At 36.2% G+C, this 17,237-nt stretch overlaps 1 protein-coding gene across 1 annotated transcript in view; it reads right to left on the bottom strand.

Moving 5' to 3' along the window:
* Positions 1-17,237, bottom strand: part of SYN2 (synapsin II) — a 121,114-nt gene that overhangs the window by 4,627 nt on the left and 99,250 nt on the right. The window contains exons 10-11 of the mRNA XM_031555504.1: positions 16,878-17,027; positions 2,015-2,075 (exon numbers count right to left, since the gene is read on the bottom strand). Coding sequence (XP_031411364.1) covers positions 2,015-2,075; positions 16,878-17,027 — 211 coding nt within the window. The remainder of the gene's footprint in view (positions 1-2,014; positions 2,076-16,877; positions 17,028-17,237) is intronic.

The raw sequence follows: 17,237 nt of genomic DNA, 5'->3' as shown, positions 1-17,237 counted from the left end.
TCTGTAGTATGTAGCAGTAGTGTGTGCCCTTGTAAATCCTTTACAGTCAATAAGCTGAAATCCTCTCTGAAACACTCATCTCTTCTTTGCACACACAGCTCACAAATGTCGTGTGAAAAGCACTTGTGAATACTTGTACTACTACATGCAAAAAAATACCAGCTGCTTTAAATAAAATCAATCATCAGATTCATTTCTTCACCCCAGGGCAGTATAGTTTATTCACTTTTATGGTGTCTGGAGGTAAGGATTTGTGAACCTGACTCTATGTGGAATTTTCTTAATATAGAGCAGAATAGTCAATGCCATCATGGGAATGATCACTGACCCAGACAAATGCCGATCACTAAAGCAAAATATTCATGTAAATTACCGATAGGTAGTAAACAGTAGCACTTACTACACACACTGAAATAGCTAATAATGCATACCTTAGTTCTCATCTTACCAGACAGATTGTACAAAGAAAAGAAATGCTAAGAATGATGATTTTCACTGATAATTTTTTTTCCCAGTGTTTGCAGGAAAAACAGAAGAACATAAAGCTGTTTTCCCTTTAAACAGAATTGTTCACACTAAACTAATGGCTGCTCATCTTTGTACGTCTTCTAATTTCAAATTAGAGCTCCGTGGCTCACTCACAACAAAGTTTTGTGGTATGCTAGCATTGTGCAGCTTGTGACTCTTGGCCAGAGTTCTCACAGCAGATTAACTGCCCACTTGTATATTTCTTGTAATACTACACTATAAACGGGTTTGCAAAAATCATAAATAATTTACCTACAGAAAATCTAACAGATTTAGGCATCTCAAGTCTTGTTGCACATTTGATTTTAAGCAATTATTTTAAACCCTGTTGACGTGGATAACACTGGCACTAAATTTTCTTTATAGCTATCTTGAGATTTGTAGATTTAAAATCATAGACCTGAGTTGGTGAAGAAAACCACCAATATTTTTGTCTTGCAAGATCTCTAGCTGGTTAAAGGTACTTTGGTCTACCATATCCATTTTTAGGAAAAAAAGGAGCTCTTACAGGAAGTTTAACAGTCCTTGAGGTACTTCTCACCAAATAACCTGGGATTTAACTCTTAGGTGAGCATAAGATTTTTAAAATATTTGCATTAATTTTTTACTTAAAAATCTCCATAGATATTACTAATTTAGAACTACAACAAAAGGTACTACTTAACTGAAATAAGATACATTAAATACTCACACTTTCACTGAGATATTGCACATAGGTGGCCCATTTACATAGCTTTGTAGCTAATAATTTAATGCAGAATTACTAAAAATATGAATACCAGTATGTAAAATAGAAGATATTTTAAATATTCCTTGGGAAGAACTGTATCGCAGTTATCAAGTCTCTGAAATATTAGACTTCCACTTGCATATAAGTAAAACTCAAATGGTAACAAACTTTATAAAAGCATAAATAAAAAGCCTCACTAGCAAATTCCAACCTAGGCTGTAAAAAATATTTCTGGATCACCTACCTATTAGTCATGCACACACGCACACACACGCACACACAAAGGCGATGAGCATAGTGTGCACACACTCACAGAGTAAGCGAAGTATTTAGATTTGAACCTTGGTGGTATTTCACTGACAGATATATAATACTTAAGAAATACTGTCTAACCATCCATACAGTTGCACTGGGCTCTAAAGAGGCACATTCTTTGTACACTGTTGACAACAGCCCTGAAATCACAAGTTTTACAGAGAAAGGTAGGTAAGCATTACACGCACAGACATGAACAAGTAAACAACCAGACGGTAGAGTTGACACTGCATAGAAAAAACACAGTCCAGGTCAGCACTGAACAATGCAAAATTGAACAAAACTGCTATGTTTGCTTTAAAGATTGTGTTTTTGTTTCTTTTTCTTTTTAATTTTAATTTTTGTTTTAACTCTTGCTTTTAGTCTCGGTTATCTAAGTAGCCTGGACTTGTTTTGGTCCTACTGCAACGCCATTACAGTCGAGAATGTACTGTAAACAACCTTGAGGTGGTGGTCGCTGAGGTGGGATTTTGTTTGGCTCTGGCTCCTTTAGTGATCCACTCTGGAAAACACATTTGAAAACAGAAGAGAAGAAAATTAGAGTAGCTTAGTTCCAGTTTTCAACTAATTTGCCTTTACTTTCATTTGAAATCTCTTTATTGGCTGGGGGCTGAACATACAATTTTAATTTATTCCAGAAAACATTCTCAACTTTATTTGGTGCTTGCCATGACAGAGAAATCCTAGACTAATCCAGAACTGAGTTAAAAAAAAACACAAAATCAAACAACAACTTGTTTTCCCCTTGCAGCATGTGATCAAGATGTGAGTAGTGCTTTCTCAAACCTTACCGCTATTTGCGTATGGTCTTCCTTCTTCAGTTCCCAGCACCTTGAACCACTTTTCTGTATCTCATCACTTCTGCAGTCTCTTTTAGAGTATACTGAATAGAACTTCAACAGATACCTTTGTGTGATTCAAGAAATAATGTATTTTTATAACATTTGTTTCTGGAAGCAGTAGCACAGCAGTGGTAATTTCACTTTGATTCTCTGACTGTAAATGGGAAGAGAGATGTGCTACTCTAGGTTAACTAGTTTGCTAAGCAAAATGAAAGAAGGAAGCAAAAACCACAGACAAATAATGAAAATAATTAAAATTACTTCATGCTATTCCATCTGACATGTTATTAGAAACACATGTAATGCTTAAATTTTCAAAAGAGTAGATTTATTCAGCAGTATCATTTTTGAATATATACTTGTCCAGAGGAAAAGATGGGCCTGAACCAAAATCTTGGAGCAGAAAAGCCTTTGGGAACATTAGCACTTGAATTCAAACTTCGTCTTGGACTCACTTCTTATATTTAAAAAAATGAAATATGTCAAATAATTGGACACAATATCTTGGTTGGGGTGTTGTTGTTGTTTTTTTTTTTAATTTTATTTTTTAGGATTCAGAAACTAAACTGCCATCTGTCACGAGGAAAAACCCAGGATATATTAAATAGTAAATGTAAAATTAATATAACAATTTTTGCAAAACTTATTTTTTTTCTGATAGTTTTGTATCTGATCTCAGAACTGCAGAAATAAATATTACTCAAATGATCCAAATTCCAGCACAGCAATCTAGAAATTGTGCTTTCTGAATGCTACAACGACACTATTGTGTGCAGCTGTTCTAAATTGCTTTGTCTGCTTCAGCTACATAAATGAAAGGACATAAGACAGGTCCAAAAGTAAGTTTTGTGAGTTACCAACCTTCAGAAGACCAGCTGAGGTGTAAAAAATGACACATACAAAATGAAGGAGGCAAAATCTGATCCCCCTGTTAACTGATCCATACTGATCCATGCATAGCTCTCGGTAAACATCACTGTAAGGATGGGGATACACTGCCACCAGATAATTTTAAAATGCTTTCATGTGACTTAAAGTCTTCCCTGTTCTATTTCTTTTTCTTCTAGAGTTCTGAACCACGCATTAAAGTTGAATTTCTATCCTATTCCTGTTTCAATGACGCAGTAAGCATTTTTTGTGGTATCCACTTTATCTAATTTTCAGCACAGGAGCTTGCTGAAAAAAATATATATATACATCAGTAAATCCTTGGATACTGGGCAAATCAGCACAGAGAATGGTAACCTTGAAAAGCTGCCCTAAAGGAGCTAACTCCTTTCATATTCTACTACCATTGTTCTGATGCACCTGGCACCTTCCTCTACACACCCGTAGGGCATTTGGGTGTTCTGCATTACAGAGAGCTTCTGTTTCCTTTGGTGTTGAAGTATGACACGTGGAGTGTGCCCTTAAAGGGAAAGAGAGAGTACTTGGCTTTAAGGGCTTTCAGAAGATTTCTGGAGGACTGAACTGACCGCATGACTTGGTTAAAAAGCATGCATAGCGTTTTGTAAAGAATATTACTACTATTAGCATGTGATAGACTTACTAGTCCTGCAAAAGGCCATAAAATACACTGAGGAGCTCTGTGCAGTGACAAAGACCAGAGAGAATGTGCACGTTGCTGTTTTTCTACTGAAAGATTACATAGGGAAAATTCATATTTTATTTAGAAACTGAAAATAAGCTGACGCTTTAAATTCACATCACTTAAATATTAAAACAACATCTGTAGGGCCCCCATTTCCTCTGTGCCTTGAGGCTGAAGCAAGTCTGCCATTTGTTCTTGCACTGAAATGGTCTCAGGTTTTATTGCACAGGCTATTTAACTGACTTGACAACATCAGTACTTATGCAATCCACATATCTTTCTATCTCACCAAGAAATTATTTTATCCTAAATTAGGCTTTCAATAAACCTTATAGAAGCCTGCTAATCCTCACCTCAACTGTTCTGGAAGTTTAAAGCCTTTGTGCATTTTCTGTTGGAGATGTATTTTCCCCACTCCAGTCATTGACTGCAGCTGTCTTGATTTTACCACCCACACATCCTTTTTTCACCAGATATCACCTGGTGCTTCCAGGAACCTCACCCACACTCCAGGCCAATCACACTGGTATATTACTTTTGCTAATTAGCCAACCCACCCAGGCTGACCCAAAAAGACTAATTAGCACTACATTCCTATTTGAGAAATCTTACTCATGGTTTTTCAATGGTCTGTAGTAATCCAGTCTTTTTCAAGAGTTTTTTTTTTTTTCTCCGAGACAGTCAGAAGCCTTGATACTTGATATTAAACACAGGCTTTGAACCACTCCTGTTTGCTGTCCTGAGCCAAGGTCTTTAATAAAATCCAGGCTTCTTCTAAAACACCACTTGTTGGCAAATTGACTGCAGTCTGTTACTCCTCACCTCTCCAACGTGGTGTGCCAATGGAATTGTAAGAGCTGCTAACTCCATGTAAGCGGCACAGCCTCTCTGAACAGAGATGCTGGACTAGACCTGTCCTGCAGATGTTTTCACCCCTCCTGTTCTTCTTTTTTTTCTTTTTTTTTTTTCTTTGTTGCCCAGCCTAGAAGATCACCCTCCTACCAGTTTCTTTCAGTACAAACATGTTTTCATGCACTTCGTTCTCGTCTACAAACTGCAGATTGCTTAATTCAAACACTGCAAGAATGAAGGATTAGAATATGAACTATGGAAAATGGCCCTGAACGGATTCTTATTTGTATGCTCAAGGCTTCCCAGTTAGTAGCACCATGCTATACAGCAATTACTAGTGCAGAGATGGGAAATGACAGCATTCAGTATGGAATTTTAAACCATACTGAATGGTTTATACTAAGTGAGGTGTGGTAAATGCTGTGGAAGAAGCCCTTGTTGCTTTCATTTCAGGAATGCAGCTTTTATATCACATCAAAATTCCCAAAAGAGAGGATTGCTGATATTGATAGTAACATTCTCTAGTGATGATTACTGAATCTCTTCTTGTCAAAGGGAATTTGTTGTTTACATAACTATTAGAAAAAATATAACTCTACTTGTGGAAGCAAAAAGTCCCATGAATACTTCAGGAATGCAATACTGACTTCTCAGATCTGAGTATAAAAATCAATGCTTTGGCTGCATAATGGTCTTTAGAGTATTGGCTAAGTTCATTATAGCCAGAGCAGAAACCCAGCTACTAAAATATAAGTGCCCATAGATGTCTCTGTAGCACTTCCTTCTTTTCCATACTCACCTGAAACAATCTCCTTAAAATTCTCTAGGTAAAACTGGAGTAAAACAGTGTTCTTAAAGCATGATGTATTATAATTTGATCAGTCGTGCTACTTATTTTTCTATCTGTTTATGTAAATGCAGATTAGATTCATATATATATTTGAATTTTGAATAATCAGAAGAATGCTGAAAAGGGTGGAAGCAAGAGCAGCAACTTGGCAGTAAAACAGCCCCTAGGCAAGGGAGATGTTAAACTGAGTCCCAGCTAAAACTGATATTGATTTGGCTGTGTTTGAAGCTTTTGTGAACCAAAGTTGGAGCATGCATTGTTGTTTTTGGGTTTCATTTGGTTTTCTTTGTAATGCAATGATAGAAGCTTTTCATAGGTATTTCAATATTTGAAAAGAAAGCCATATTTTTCAGACCAAGAAATAGTAGGATCAATTGAGAATTGCCAAAGTACAAGCTGAGATTGATTGCATAAAGGAAGAAATGTGATTGCAAAGCAGAGAGGTAATTTAGATTATTTGAGTAGTAGTAAATGATTGCATGAAAAGTCTCATAGATACAAATACTTAGTCCTTACAATAGAGGAACATCACTCCTGGTAAAGAAAGAGGAATTTAAGCTCATCAGATGCAGAAAAGCACTGTTAAACTGACCAGGCAGATGGAAGTGTCTGTACCTAGAGCATGTGGAAGAACTCAGCTAGCTTAATTTAGCCAAAGAAACTTGAAGGCAGTACAGTTCTTTTTACAACACTGTAATGGTAAAGCAATAGATAGGGGGGAACAAGCTACACTGAAGGACAGTGTGAACCAAGAAGAACAGGCATTAGCTGAATAAAACTGGGTTGTAAATAAGCACATACTTATTTAAGCACATATTATTTAGCAAAGCACGGAGATCTTGAATTGACTTTGTGATATGGAGAATCAAAAAATAAGAAACTCCCTAGCACCTTATTGCTAACTGTTTTATACCTTCAGTGTGCAGTGACTATGTAAGGGTACTCACCAGTTGCTAGAACAGACCTTACTCTCTACAGGATGAACGTGGTATAAGTGACTCATAAATGCTTCCTCGGTAGTAGGGCTTAACATGACAACAAAGTTTTTGCTATTTATTGTGGACTGAGACAGGCAGTGAAATAGGCCTGATTCCAATTGTAAGACAGGCGTGCTAAGGCACACCTCAGAAAGGAGCCACTTTCACCATCTAGTGCAAAGAGGCTAGTGAAAGGAGAAGCCACTCCCACATTTTACAGTTGTTTGGAGTTTCAGTGTTCAGCTTGCCCTAAAGATATTCTCAGCAAAACTGGTGCCAGCACTTCATGTTGAAGTTGTGATAAAGAATTAAAAAATTTAGACCAGCTTTTGTTGTTGCTCAGCCAGCTTTCCAAATTATCAATGCAAAACCTGTAAAATCTTCCTCTGAATGAGAAGGGAAATGACTGCTCAGAGGAGAAAACAAGCTATGCAGCTTAATTTTTACTTGGAACAGTATTTACAACTGAAAAAGTTTTGGTTTTAAACATCAAAAAGTACTATAGCTTATGTTTTGTATACAAAGTGCTTTCCATTGTTAGATAACTAATTTCTTCCTAGAGAAGAATTTTCTTCCTGAATATTTTTACACACACTTTGAAAAATGAATATCCTAGATTCACTGCTATTTAATGGCACACTTCAATATTTTCTCTTAGACAATGAAACAGGTGACATCGCATTGCCTATGCCACATCTATTTTCTATTATTTTGCTGAAAAAAAGAAATATCCCCCTCACTATCACAAAACATGACATTGCTATACAAAATTTAGGATGTCAACTTATCAGAAAAAAGTGTTTCTTAACAAGTAGCAGCACTTGTTGAAGTTAACTGGTCCCATTCCAGGGACAGATGGTAATTCTAATGGACAAGGATGCAATCTGATTTTATTGCAACTCTTGCTTAATGAAGCCAGATTTCAACTTCAGTTTTTGAAAAGGGAACATTAAAAGTATGCTGTTGCAAAGCAGCTGTCAGGCAGTTCTTCCCAGTAAAAAAATTGCTCCCCACAGACAAGGAAGGAATGTGGACAATGTGATGGGAGAGAGCTCCCTGTGTGCTAAAGCATCTGGAACTGAAATGTAATAAGTGTGCTTATTTATACCACAGAAAGAGAGCTGTAAGATAGATGGACAGGAAAATGAAAGTGGTACAGCATATCTAGAAGACTATCTAGTTCTGGAAAGTTAATCTTCCTTAAATGTTTCTCAGTGTACATAGATACCTCTAGCTTAGAACTTGATAGTGTCAAAATGCTGCGCTCTTATTTGTAACTGTAAGGAATGTTTTAACCTTGGGACCCAGGGACGTTGGGTGATGCTATGCTGTATCAGCTCCTCTGTTCTTCTTAATATGGGATGACAAGTGATCCTTTCAAGAACAGGTAGAGTTAAAACCTGGAGTCACAATGATCCATCGTTACCGGATCCATTCAGAATTGAAATCTGTGCTTTGAAACAGAAGGTCTGAAAAAAGATGGAACTAACTTAAAATGAGTAGTTTGTCAGAATACTGTTGTATCAGTGTTACAGAATGGTGGAGCAGGAAAAGGCTTGGGAAAGGACAAGTCACTGAGCTAAGAGCCATACCCCAAAGAAGACTAAAGTTCAGAACTCAAACAGAACGTAAGTCCTGTCTGCCAATGGTTGTGTGGGCTTCTTTCCTTGCTTTGTCTGACACAGCACAAGCACACAGCCACATGTAGGCATCGCTGGCGACTTGCTGGAATATGAGAACCTTTTTGAGTCTCTTTTATAAGTTAAGAGGTACTGGAGAACAATCTTTGAACAGGTGAAAAGAAGCTTGAACTACTGGCAGCGATGCAGATGAAGCAATGATCCACCACGAGATGAGCGGTGGAGGAACTGGGAGGTTACTTGTTTTTTCTCAAATGATCATTCAAGAATATTTGAAAATGATTTGCACTGTTTTGAATTTTTCTGTAATTTCTCTCGGTAGTTATCTATGTTCAAAAACTGTAATTCTTATTTAGCATGTAGTCCTTATTCAAAATAAACTACGGTGATGACTACTGGGGAGATAGACAGAATCCTTGTAAGTTAAATGTGGAATAAAGCCAGATGGCTTTGCCTAACAGGTTATGACTTAAAATTCAGAGAAATCAATTTTAAAAAGTCAAGTGCCGACAGAGAATGATAATAAAAAAGTAGAAGGGAAACACCCAGCACAGTGGGGAAAGGAAAGGAGGCAAAGGAAAAACCTCCAAGAAAAGATGATTCTATTAGGTTCAGCTTAAATAAGCAAAATCAGTAGAATCAGTAGAAATAGCTGAAAAATATGATGAAATAGAAAAAAACAAGAGGTTTTTATATGATTGTAATTATAGCACTAAGACCAAAGAGATCTAACTTAGACTCTATGTTTGTACCTGTTTATGTGGCAACACTTACATGTTCCATAGTGAAAGGATCACTGTTTTCCTTGTTTTAATTTTGAAAGACTGAGTTTTGCTACATAACAGATTGAAGACATCTTCTTGAAGTCTTCGAAAAATGTGAGAAACGGAAGCTGTTTCTCACAAAAATCTACTGAGAACATATACTCTATACTGGAATGCTCATGATTACTTAAGAATTAAACATCATCTTTGTTCTTGAGGTTAGTCACCATGGAGTCTCAGAATTCTTGAAGACATTGTCTGCTTCTGTCAACATAATGGGCAGATTGGAAGACAGATGGTCAGAAAGTTAAGAAAAGCATTATTTTGTTCAGTGTTGACCAAAAGCATTATTAATATGTTTTAAAAAGTTATTAATTAGTAGTACTTTTAATATGTTGGGTGTTTTTTTCTTTTTTCCCAGCTTTATCTAGCATTTTGTTGCTTTATGTATTATAAAAATTACTGGCAGTAAGGCTATTGCCTTACTTACCTGTCCTACAAACAAAAAGTTATTCTGATCATCCCAGTCCTGATGCTGGAGTCTGTCACATTCCTTATGGGATCTTTCTATGAAGTATTTTTGTGAGCAACTCTTTCTGTTATCAAGCTTTACTCAGCTTATCTGCAGGGAGATCATGCATGTATTCTTCCCAGACACTCCACTGACAATAAACATTCAGTACAGTCAGAACGAAAAACAATAATAATAATACTAATTAAAAAAATGCACACTCACAAAAATCTAGAGACAAACAAAAACACAACCCACAAAACCAAGGCAACATCCTGAAAACTTCTGTTTTCACTAATTTCTATCGATGTCAGTAAAAATTTTAACCAAATAATCCTAACCTTCTAATATATACCTTTTAGTGTCTTTTCTCTTATTATTGAAGTATCCCTTTAAAAAGGGCACTATAAAGGCACACTTGCTTAGTTGTGGCACACTAATTCAAAACAAGCTAGGAAAGATGAGCACTTACTGGTATTTTGATTTAATCATCTTCATTTAATTGATACATTTCCAGCTAGCCACCAAAACCAACCGTGTAGACGCCACCAGTAGAAGAACTGAGCAATACGTACTTACCTCCGTAGTGATTACTCCATCTACTGGTACAGGATCTTAATAAACATTTTTAAATAGGTTATTTTACAGTATTTTTCAATGAAATCTCTGTTCAGCATCTGTGTACTGTGTCCTACTGCTGTCAAAGAGCCTCAGATTTATTTTCCTGCATGAACTTCGATGTTAGTATCTCACTCTCTGAATGTCAACCTTAAATCAAACTATGCAATGAAATAGTGTTTTAAAAAACTCAGCCAGAACTCTTATAAATACCCTTAATCCATCAGTGTAGTCTGTTGTGATCCCTATCACTTCTGTAAAGAACAAAGGATCTGCCCTTAATAGATGTCATAATGAAAGATGGACAAAATTGGTGTACTAAAATATATGCTATCATTATTTGTGTGTGATAATTAGACTTGGCTGCTGTAAACATACGTGGAATGAAGTGTGCCTTCCTCATGCGTATTAACAAGAAGCCCTCAGCTCTTGTTAAGTCCATTACAATTCTATTTTCTTCTGTTTTTCTTAATTCCATGCATTAGGATCTAAAATCATTAGGGTCTGAAATCATAACAACTGTTTTTCTTGTATTTTCACAAAGGTAGAATAACTAAATGTTAAAAAAAAAACCTTTGATTAAAATAATCTTCTCTTGTTCAAGTATACAAAGCTGAATATTGCACATATATATATATGTACAATATATATATGTACATATTAAGTAAGCACATACTTTCTGTATTGAAAATAATGAAATTAAATGGTGTAAATGCATTATAATAGAGTTGTCAGAAATTGCAGGAGAGAGCGCATTTCGCATGGGTAAAATGTACCCAACTCGTTGCTTGGGGCGGTGCAGCTCCTGCAGTGTGCTGCACTGCTCTGCGGTTCTGCAGGCAGTTCAGGACATCAACTGCCACAAAGACGAGGCCACGAGGTGTCGCTGGGACTCAAGGAAGCAGAACGCACCGCAGTGAGCACAGCGAGCCCCAGTTTAACAAAGAACTTGTAAGCATTGTTTTAACGTTACAATTTGAGGAATGCCTTTTGACTTACATGACCTTAAACGTATGTTTTAGCGTTCTGTTGTGGATAAATGGCTCAGCAATATTTTTCCCGTTCTTAATGAGTCCCGATGACAGCCTTAGATTTTCTGACGACTGGGGCATCTTGCTGCTGCCTGACTGCTTTTCCATTGAGTCACAACAATAAGTCTATAAACATCTTAATGTAACAAGCAGTTTGCTTCCTAGGAACTATGATTTAAAAGGACTTCTAGGCAGATGCAGAGAACAAGTAGTAAAGAATAAGTAATAGGATTTTGTTTGTAGTCACTGATGGCTGTCAAAATGTAAAGAAACTGTCTGAGGTACCCACACACAATAAAAAGAGCTCATTGTACACTAATGTAGACCAGAGAAGATACTCAGTTAACAACTACACAGCTATGCTATCTGTTTATTGGCTAGGTATACTGCTTTGTTCATACAGAGTGATGTCATAGTTTGGAAGTATAAATAATTGAAGAGGCATATAGTAATATCATGGAATCTCTGTGCTGCCTTGCCATAAGCAGGGAGAAAGTCAGGCTAATCTCTTGAGTATGTTTACAATCTGAATTTCTATCGGATTCTACTCCACAAATCCATGTATGGCTCTTTTATGGACAGATGATATGGTGCCATTTATCTCCTAATTGAATGTCTACCAAAGAAATACAGCACATATAGTTTAGGGTTCATCAGCTAATCTAGTGACATGCTTAAGGCAAGCAGTTCTTAAATTACTCTTGTTGTCTGTTACTACAGATGTAATTACAACAGGGAATGATTTGCTTTGCACCAGTTCTGCAAGATTTTCATATATTAGCACTCAAACTCTATGTTTACCCTCACTCATATAGAAGGCAGTCTCTCCTTTCAAAAATGTGTATGAAAAGTATATTCTTGCAAGGGAGAGGGACTGTGACAGCAAGTTCTTGCAGGTGGTGCTGATTGGAGGTATGAAGATAGCCTGGCTAATGTGAGTAGGTTTAGCATTAGGAGCTTATGGATGAGACAAACTCTAGCAAACCTAATCTTGGCCCCGTTGCTCTTCAACTAATCAACAGTTACACTGCAGGTGAACTTCCATGACACTGCAAAGCAGAGCATCATTCAGAAATGAGATCCATGCCTGGACTTTAGTGCAGAAAAATTTACTTTTCCTTACAAGCAGATGAATACTGACTTCTAGATTTCCATAAAACTCCATGGTGGATTACAGGGATCCTTCCCAGTCACATGTATTCCCTTCAGTTAAGATCAAATCAACTCTATTGTCTACCTAGCATAAAAGCTTCAGTGATTAAAAAAAATGCTGTTCATCATAAGGAGTTTGCTTTGAAATAAAGAAATAGCAAATACAACAGATGGAATGGAATAGAACTGTAACTACTATTATGGAAGCACAAGAATAGGTAACTTGATAAGTTTGCTTTTCTTTCTGGAGTTAATAGTTTTTATCCACTCTGTGTTCACATTTGGTTCAATTTGCTCTCTCAATGTAGTAAAAGAAACGGGAGAGAACTGTTTGGCTGTAGTCAAATCACATGGAGGTTCAGAGAGTGAAGAACGAATAAGATAAAGACAGAAATTAGAAAAAATCAACCATTTGTCTGTATAGCAAAAGATGGGTGAGGAAGAGCTGATTGACTCTGTACTGAACTTAAAGTAATTGCACTGAACTTCCCTCTGGGTAGAAAGTAAAGAAAGTATTAAAATGTTTTAAAATAGAATGTTATGAAAGGAAATATGCCAAGTTCTGCTGTTCTGGTCTCAAAACAAGTAAAGCACCATCCTCTGCTTCTGCATTATTTATTTATTTTTTGCTGGTGTGCTACTTCTTTTTGTTAAATAGAAAGTAACCAGGATACTAGGGAATGCTCTGCTCTTTGAGATGTGGTTATGGATATTGTGCCTCTGGTGCACATATTTCTTCCTTCCATTAAGGATATAAACTTCCTTGTTCTGTGGTTGATAATGCAGCTTGATCTCAACAGAGCTGTAATGAGATAAGATTTTCTTAATATGATTTTCCTTATTTTCAACTGCTAATATCACTGTAGTCATTTGAATTTTATGGCAATATTCTTGCATAATGTAATATTTTACAAAGAATTTACTTAATCACTATAAGTATCATGATTTGATATACAGCTTTGAATGTGCTTTACTAATATTGTTTTATATATAAATGTTGCTACAGAAGCACTCATAAAATAGCCTTTACTGAGCAACCACCTGTAGTTTTGCAAATCCACACAGCAGAACTTTCAGCAGTGATCCTTCCTGTCAAAAGATGGAGACAGAGTTAAGCAATTCCTCTACCTAGAGCATTTCACTGGGTACTTTTACATATTGTTTTGTATTTTAAGGAAAGATTTGAGAGAGGCTTCTTAGAAGAGTTGTCAAAAGTGTTAGAAGAGGCTGCAAAAGGAGGAAATTTGGATTTCCATTTATTGCCTACAAGTAGAACACCTGGATTTTGTTTTTTTCATGGAAAATTTCCACAAAAATCACATTCCTAGATATATTTCTACTGAACATTTTCATCATGACTGTATGTAAAACAAGCTGTCATTTTTAAAAAATAAATAGAAATAAAGTACTTGTTTGAATTTTTTAACTAAGTGCAGTTATATAAGGCAGATAAAGCTGTCCAGGCATTCTTCCTTTTCTTTGTAGTGGGAAGATTTGGAAAGTGACTGATAGAAGCAAAACTGGTAAGTTTTGAGTCCTGTAACTCCAAATGCTTTCTATCTTGGTATGGTTTGATCATGCTGTCAAAGGTATGCAGTAAGCTGAGACCACGAAAGCATGACAGTTTGTTGGCTGCACAGAGTCGGGGGGGAAGAGGAGCAACAGAAAGAACTGTAAACCGGTGCTTTCACCTTCACTGATTATTCCTCTCCTTTTCAGTGTATCTTGTTATAAAGGGTTTATAAACAAATGAGTAAATAAGTTGATATCTCAAACAAGTTTAAGAATCACGGGATCTGCCCTTCTGAGTTTTTAACATGAGCAACAGAGTTGTCTGAGGTTCTTATTTTTGGAATTCACTACTTCTGGCACTCTGACAGAAGGAACTTTGCTGGCCTTCAAAACATATTCCAAGGCCAATTGCTTCCATCAAGATTTGGCTGCATAGCTCTAAACAAAGACTTGTTTTCCTAATCATTGTTCTCTGATGGATTACTAGTTAATTGGAACAGTACTGACCATGGAGGGCATTTGTAAATTGAAACATTGTTTTGTTGCATGATGAACCCAATGCCACAGATACATTATAATTAATTAAAAAAACCCAAACGCGTAGATAATAAGGGAATTCAAATATGGCACTTCTATGGCTGTAAACCACTCATTTGACTTTTTGGTATTCGTGTTACTTTAGTCTCTAAGACCACACACTGACATGCACATACTTTATTTGGGATAAATTCCTGGCTTCACGTTTTATACAGACTGCATGAATGTGCATTCTCTCTCCTTTCTCTGCAGGTTGAATGGGCTTTATTTTACAAGGATAGAAAATAATGTCTGAGATTAGAAAAGAAGAAATCTGTTCAAAGATGTAAGGAACAGCTTGGTTTAACAGACTAATTGTATTCTTAGGAAATCAACCTAGTTAATAAGGAACTACACATAAGGTGATATCTGATTTGAATACTCATGATTGTCTCCCTGAGAAGATTAATGATGTTTGCAAATGGCATCTTCTGTAGAAATTTAGATCCCATTTGTCTGACCTAAGCTGGTGAGTAACGTAAGAAGGAGAATTTTAAGGAAGCAGAGTCTGATTAACTGAGAAATGTAAATAATATTGCAAATATTCTGAAGGGATGTGTCTCTGATTTTGGTCAACTGTAATTCATAATTAAGGGACACGATAAGGCAAGTAAGATTAATGTTGAATAACATTCTGTTGCCTTTAGTAAAGGCTAAATTCTTCAGTAACCTAGACTTATCAGTGGAAATTCAGTAGCTCACCAGCAGATACTATCTTTTGATTTATCTGAGGCTTCTTTGCTTAACAGGAAAAAAATCCTTTGCATGGACATGATGGGTGACAGAAATGACTGAGGAATTTAGAAACTTTCTGAAAATGTTGCCTGTCCTGTTTTCATTCTAGATCTGGTCCTCTGTAGCCAGTTTTAGGTGGAAATTAGTAAAACTGTATTTACGTACAACAGGTAACCAGTTTCTTTGTATGACACCAGTAGCCACAAACATTTTTCCATCATTGCCTTCTTTGAAATCCAGGGAAGCATGCTTATAAAGGACCTTAGATTTAGTGATTTAAAGCATCTAAGTCACTGTGAATCTGTCCATTATTGCATAAATTTTGATTTATGTTGATAAATCTTTGGGCAACTCTGGATTTGACACTTTGCTTCATTTGTATGTATGACTAATTTTACGGGCCCAGAAAAAACTGCATTTGGTATGAGATGATTTATTTTCTCCTTTATTGTCCCTCTTTTTCAGTGCTCTATACAATAAACTTGAGTCATGCTTGATGGAAACATCTCCATTGTGTGTGGTTCAGCAATTTGTGCTTAGGTTTGAGTGGCTGTAATATAAATAGAAGCCACACAATTTTTTATGTGGGATGGTGTATTTTTATAACTTAAAACATGATGATATATTTGAAGAACAAATTAGTCACCCTACCTCAAGAACTTGTCTGTCTGAGGTATGCCACAGAACTGTTTTCAAACTGTTTACCTGGTATGGAGCCTACTGGCAGTAAAAATAGATTCTTGATTTTGGCTTGGTAATTTCTGTAATATAGTTTGGATTACTTTGTTAATTAACTGATCAGCATGGAGCTGTGCTGGTACCAAGCAGCAGTCCTTAATAGTTTATTGTCATGGTTTATTCCTTCAGTATATTAAAAGAAGTACCTGAAAGTTGAAGCCAATAATGCTGTCCTGGATTAGACCTGCTGCCTAGCCTATGAACTGATAAGAGTTGCTGTTTAGCACTTAGGTGGCCTCTTTATGCTCTTAAAACCTTGTACAAATTAATGACACCCACAGAAATTTTCTAAAGTGTCAATAAAAGAGATTTTGTATTTGTAAGCTGGTAGCAAAGCGAAGGGCAGAATTCTGTGGTCAACATACTTTAATTATCAGACTGTATGAAATACAATAAATGAAAATGGTTCCTTTTCAATCTTTGAAACTAGTTTGATAGCATGTTAAGCATATTTCAGGAGTTTCCTAGATTTGAGAGGCATTTTCCTGAATTGTAGCACATCAAAAGATGATCATATAATTAAGGTCAGAAATGCATATGAGCAAGAATTATTATCTTAGCACTCTTACTGATATACTCAGGGCAAAGACTTTTGTGATATTTAAACTTCCATAACATTTTATATAGATGAAACTGAAAGAAAAAAAAATACAAAACCCAGTAATTCACAGAATCCAGAGCTGTCGGTTTACTTATAGAATCTTATCAACAAAACAGTAAAAAAAACCCTGCACTACTCACTTACATCCATCCATCTCACTCAAACATGACAAATCTATCAAACATATTGAAAAGCTCTTGAATTGTTGTAGCTGAGGGTACATCTGCATAGCTGTCCAGCCAGATTCTTGAAGGAAAATATTGAGTGTAACATTACAGAAAAGTTGCTTTATTGTAAAGACAAAGATTTCCTACCTGAGGCTGCTGAGTGGCAGTGGGTCTCTGAGGAGATGGTATAGGAGTTTTGGACAACATTTGGTTCATTTTGCTTACAACTAATTCAGTTATATGCTGCCTGTCTTCGATCTGATGCTCACCGATCAGAGGCATTGCACAGTCCATTACCTGTAAAATAAAATATGGCACCAAAGTAAACTTATTCCACATCTGTGTAGAATATCAGCTCATTTTTAAAAACAAAAGAAAAAGAGACAAAACACAAATGGGATCTGTATAAATGGTACAAGTTATACCAGAATAAAAAAAAACAAAAAAGCCCAAGTGCAGAATGTGGATCAGCAGAGCAAGAGAACAGCAGTTTTACCACATCATCTC

This window comes from Meleagris gallopavo, chromosome 14 (genome assembly GCF_000146605.3).
Source record: "Meleagris gallopavo isolate NT-WF06-2002-E0010 breed Aviagen turkey brand Nicholas breeding stock chromosome 14, Turkey_5.1, whole genome shotgun sequence".
Classification (NCBI taxonomy): domain Eukaryota; kingdom Metazoa; phylum Chordata; class Aves; order Galliformes; family Phasianidae; genus Meleagris; species Meleagris gallopavo.
The sequence above is the reverse complement of the archived record's forward strand: the minus strand, read 5'-3'. Positions and strand labels throughout refer to the sequence as shown.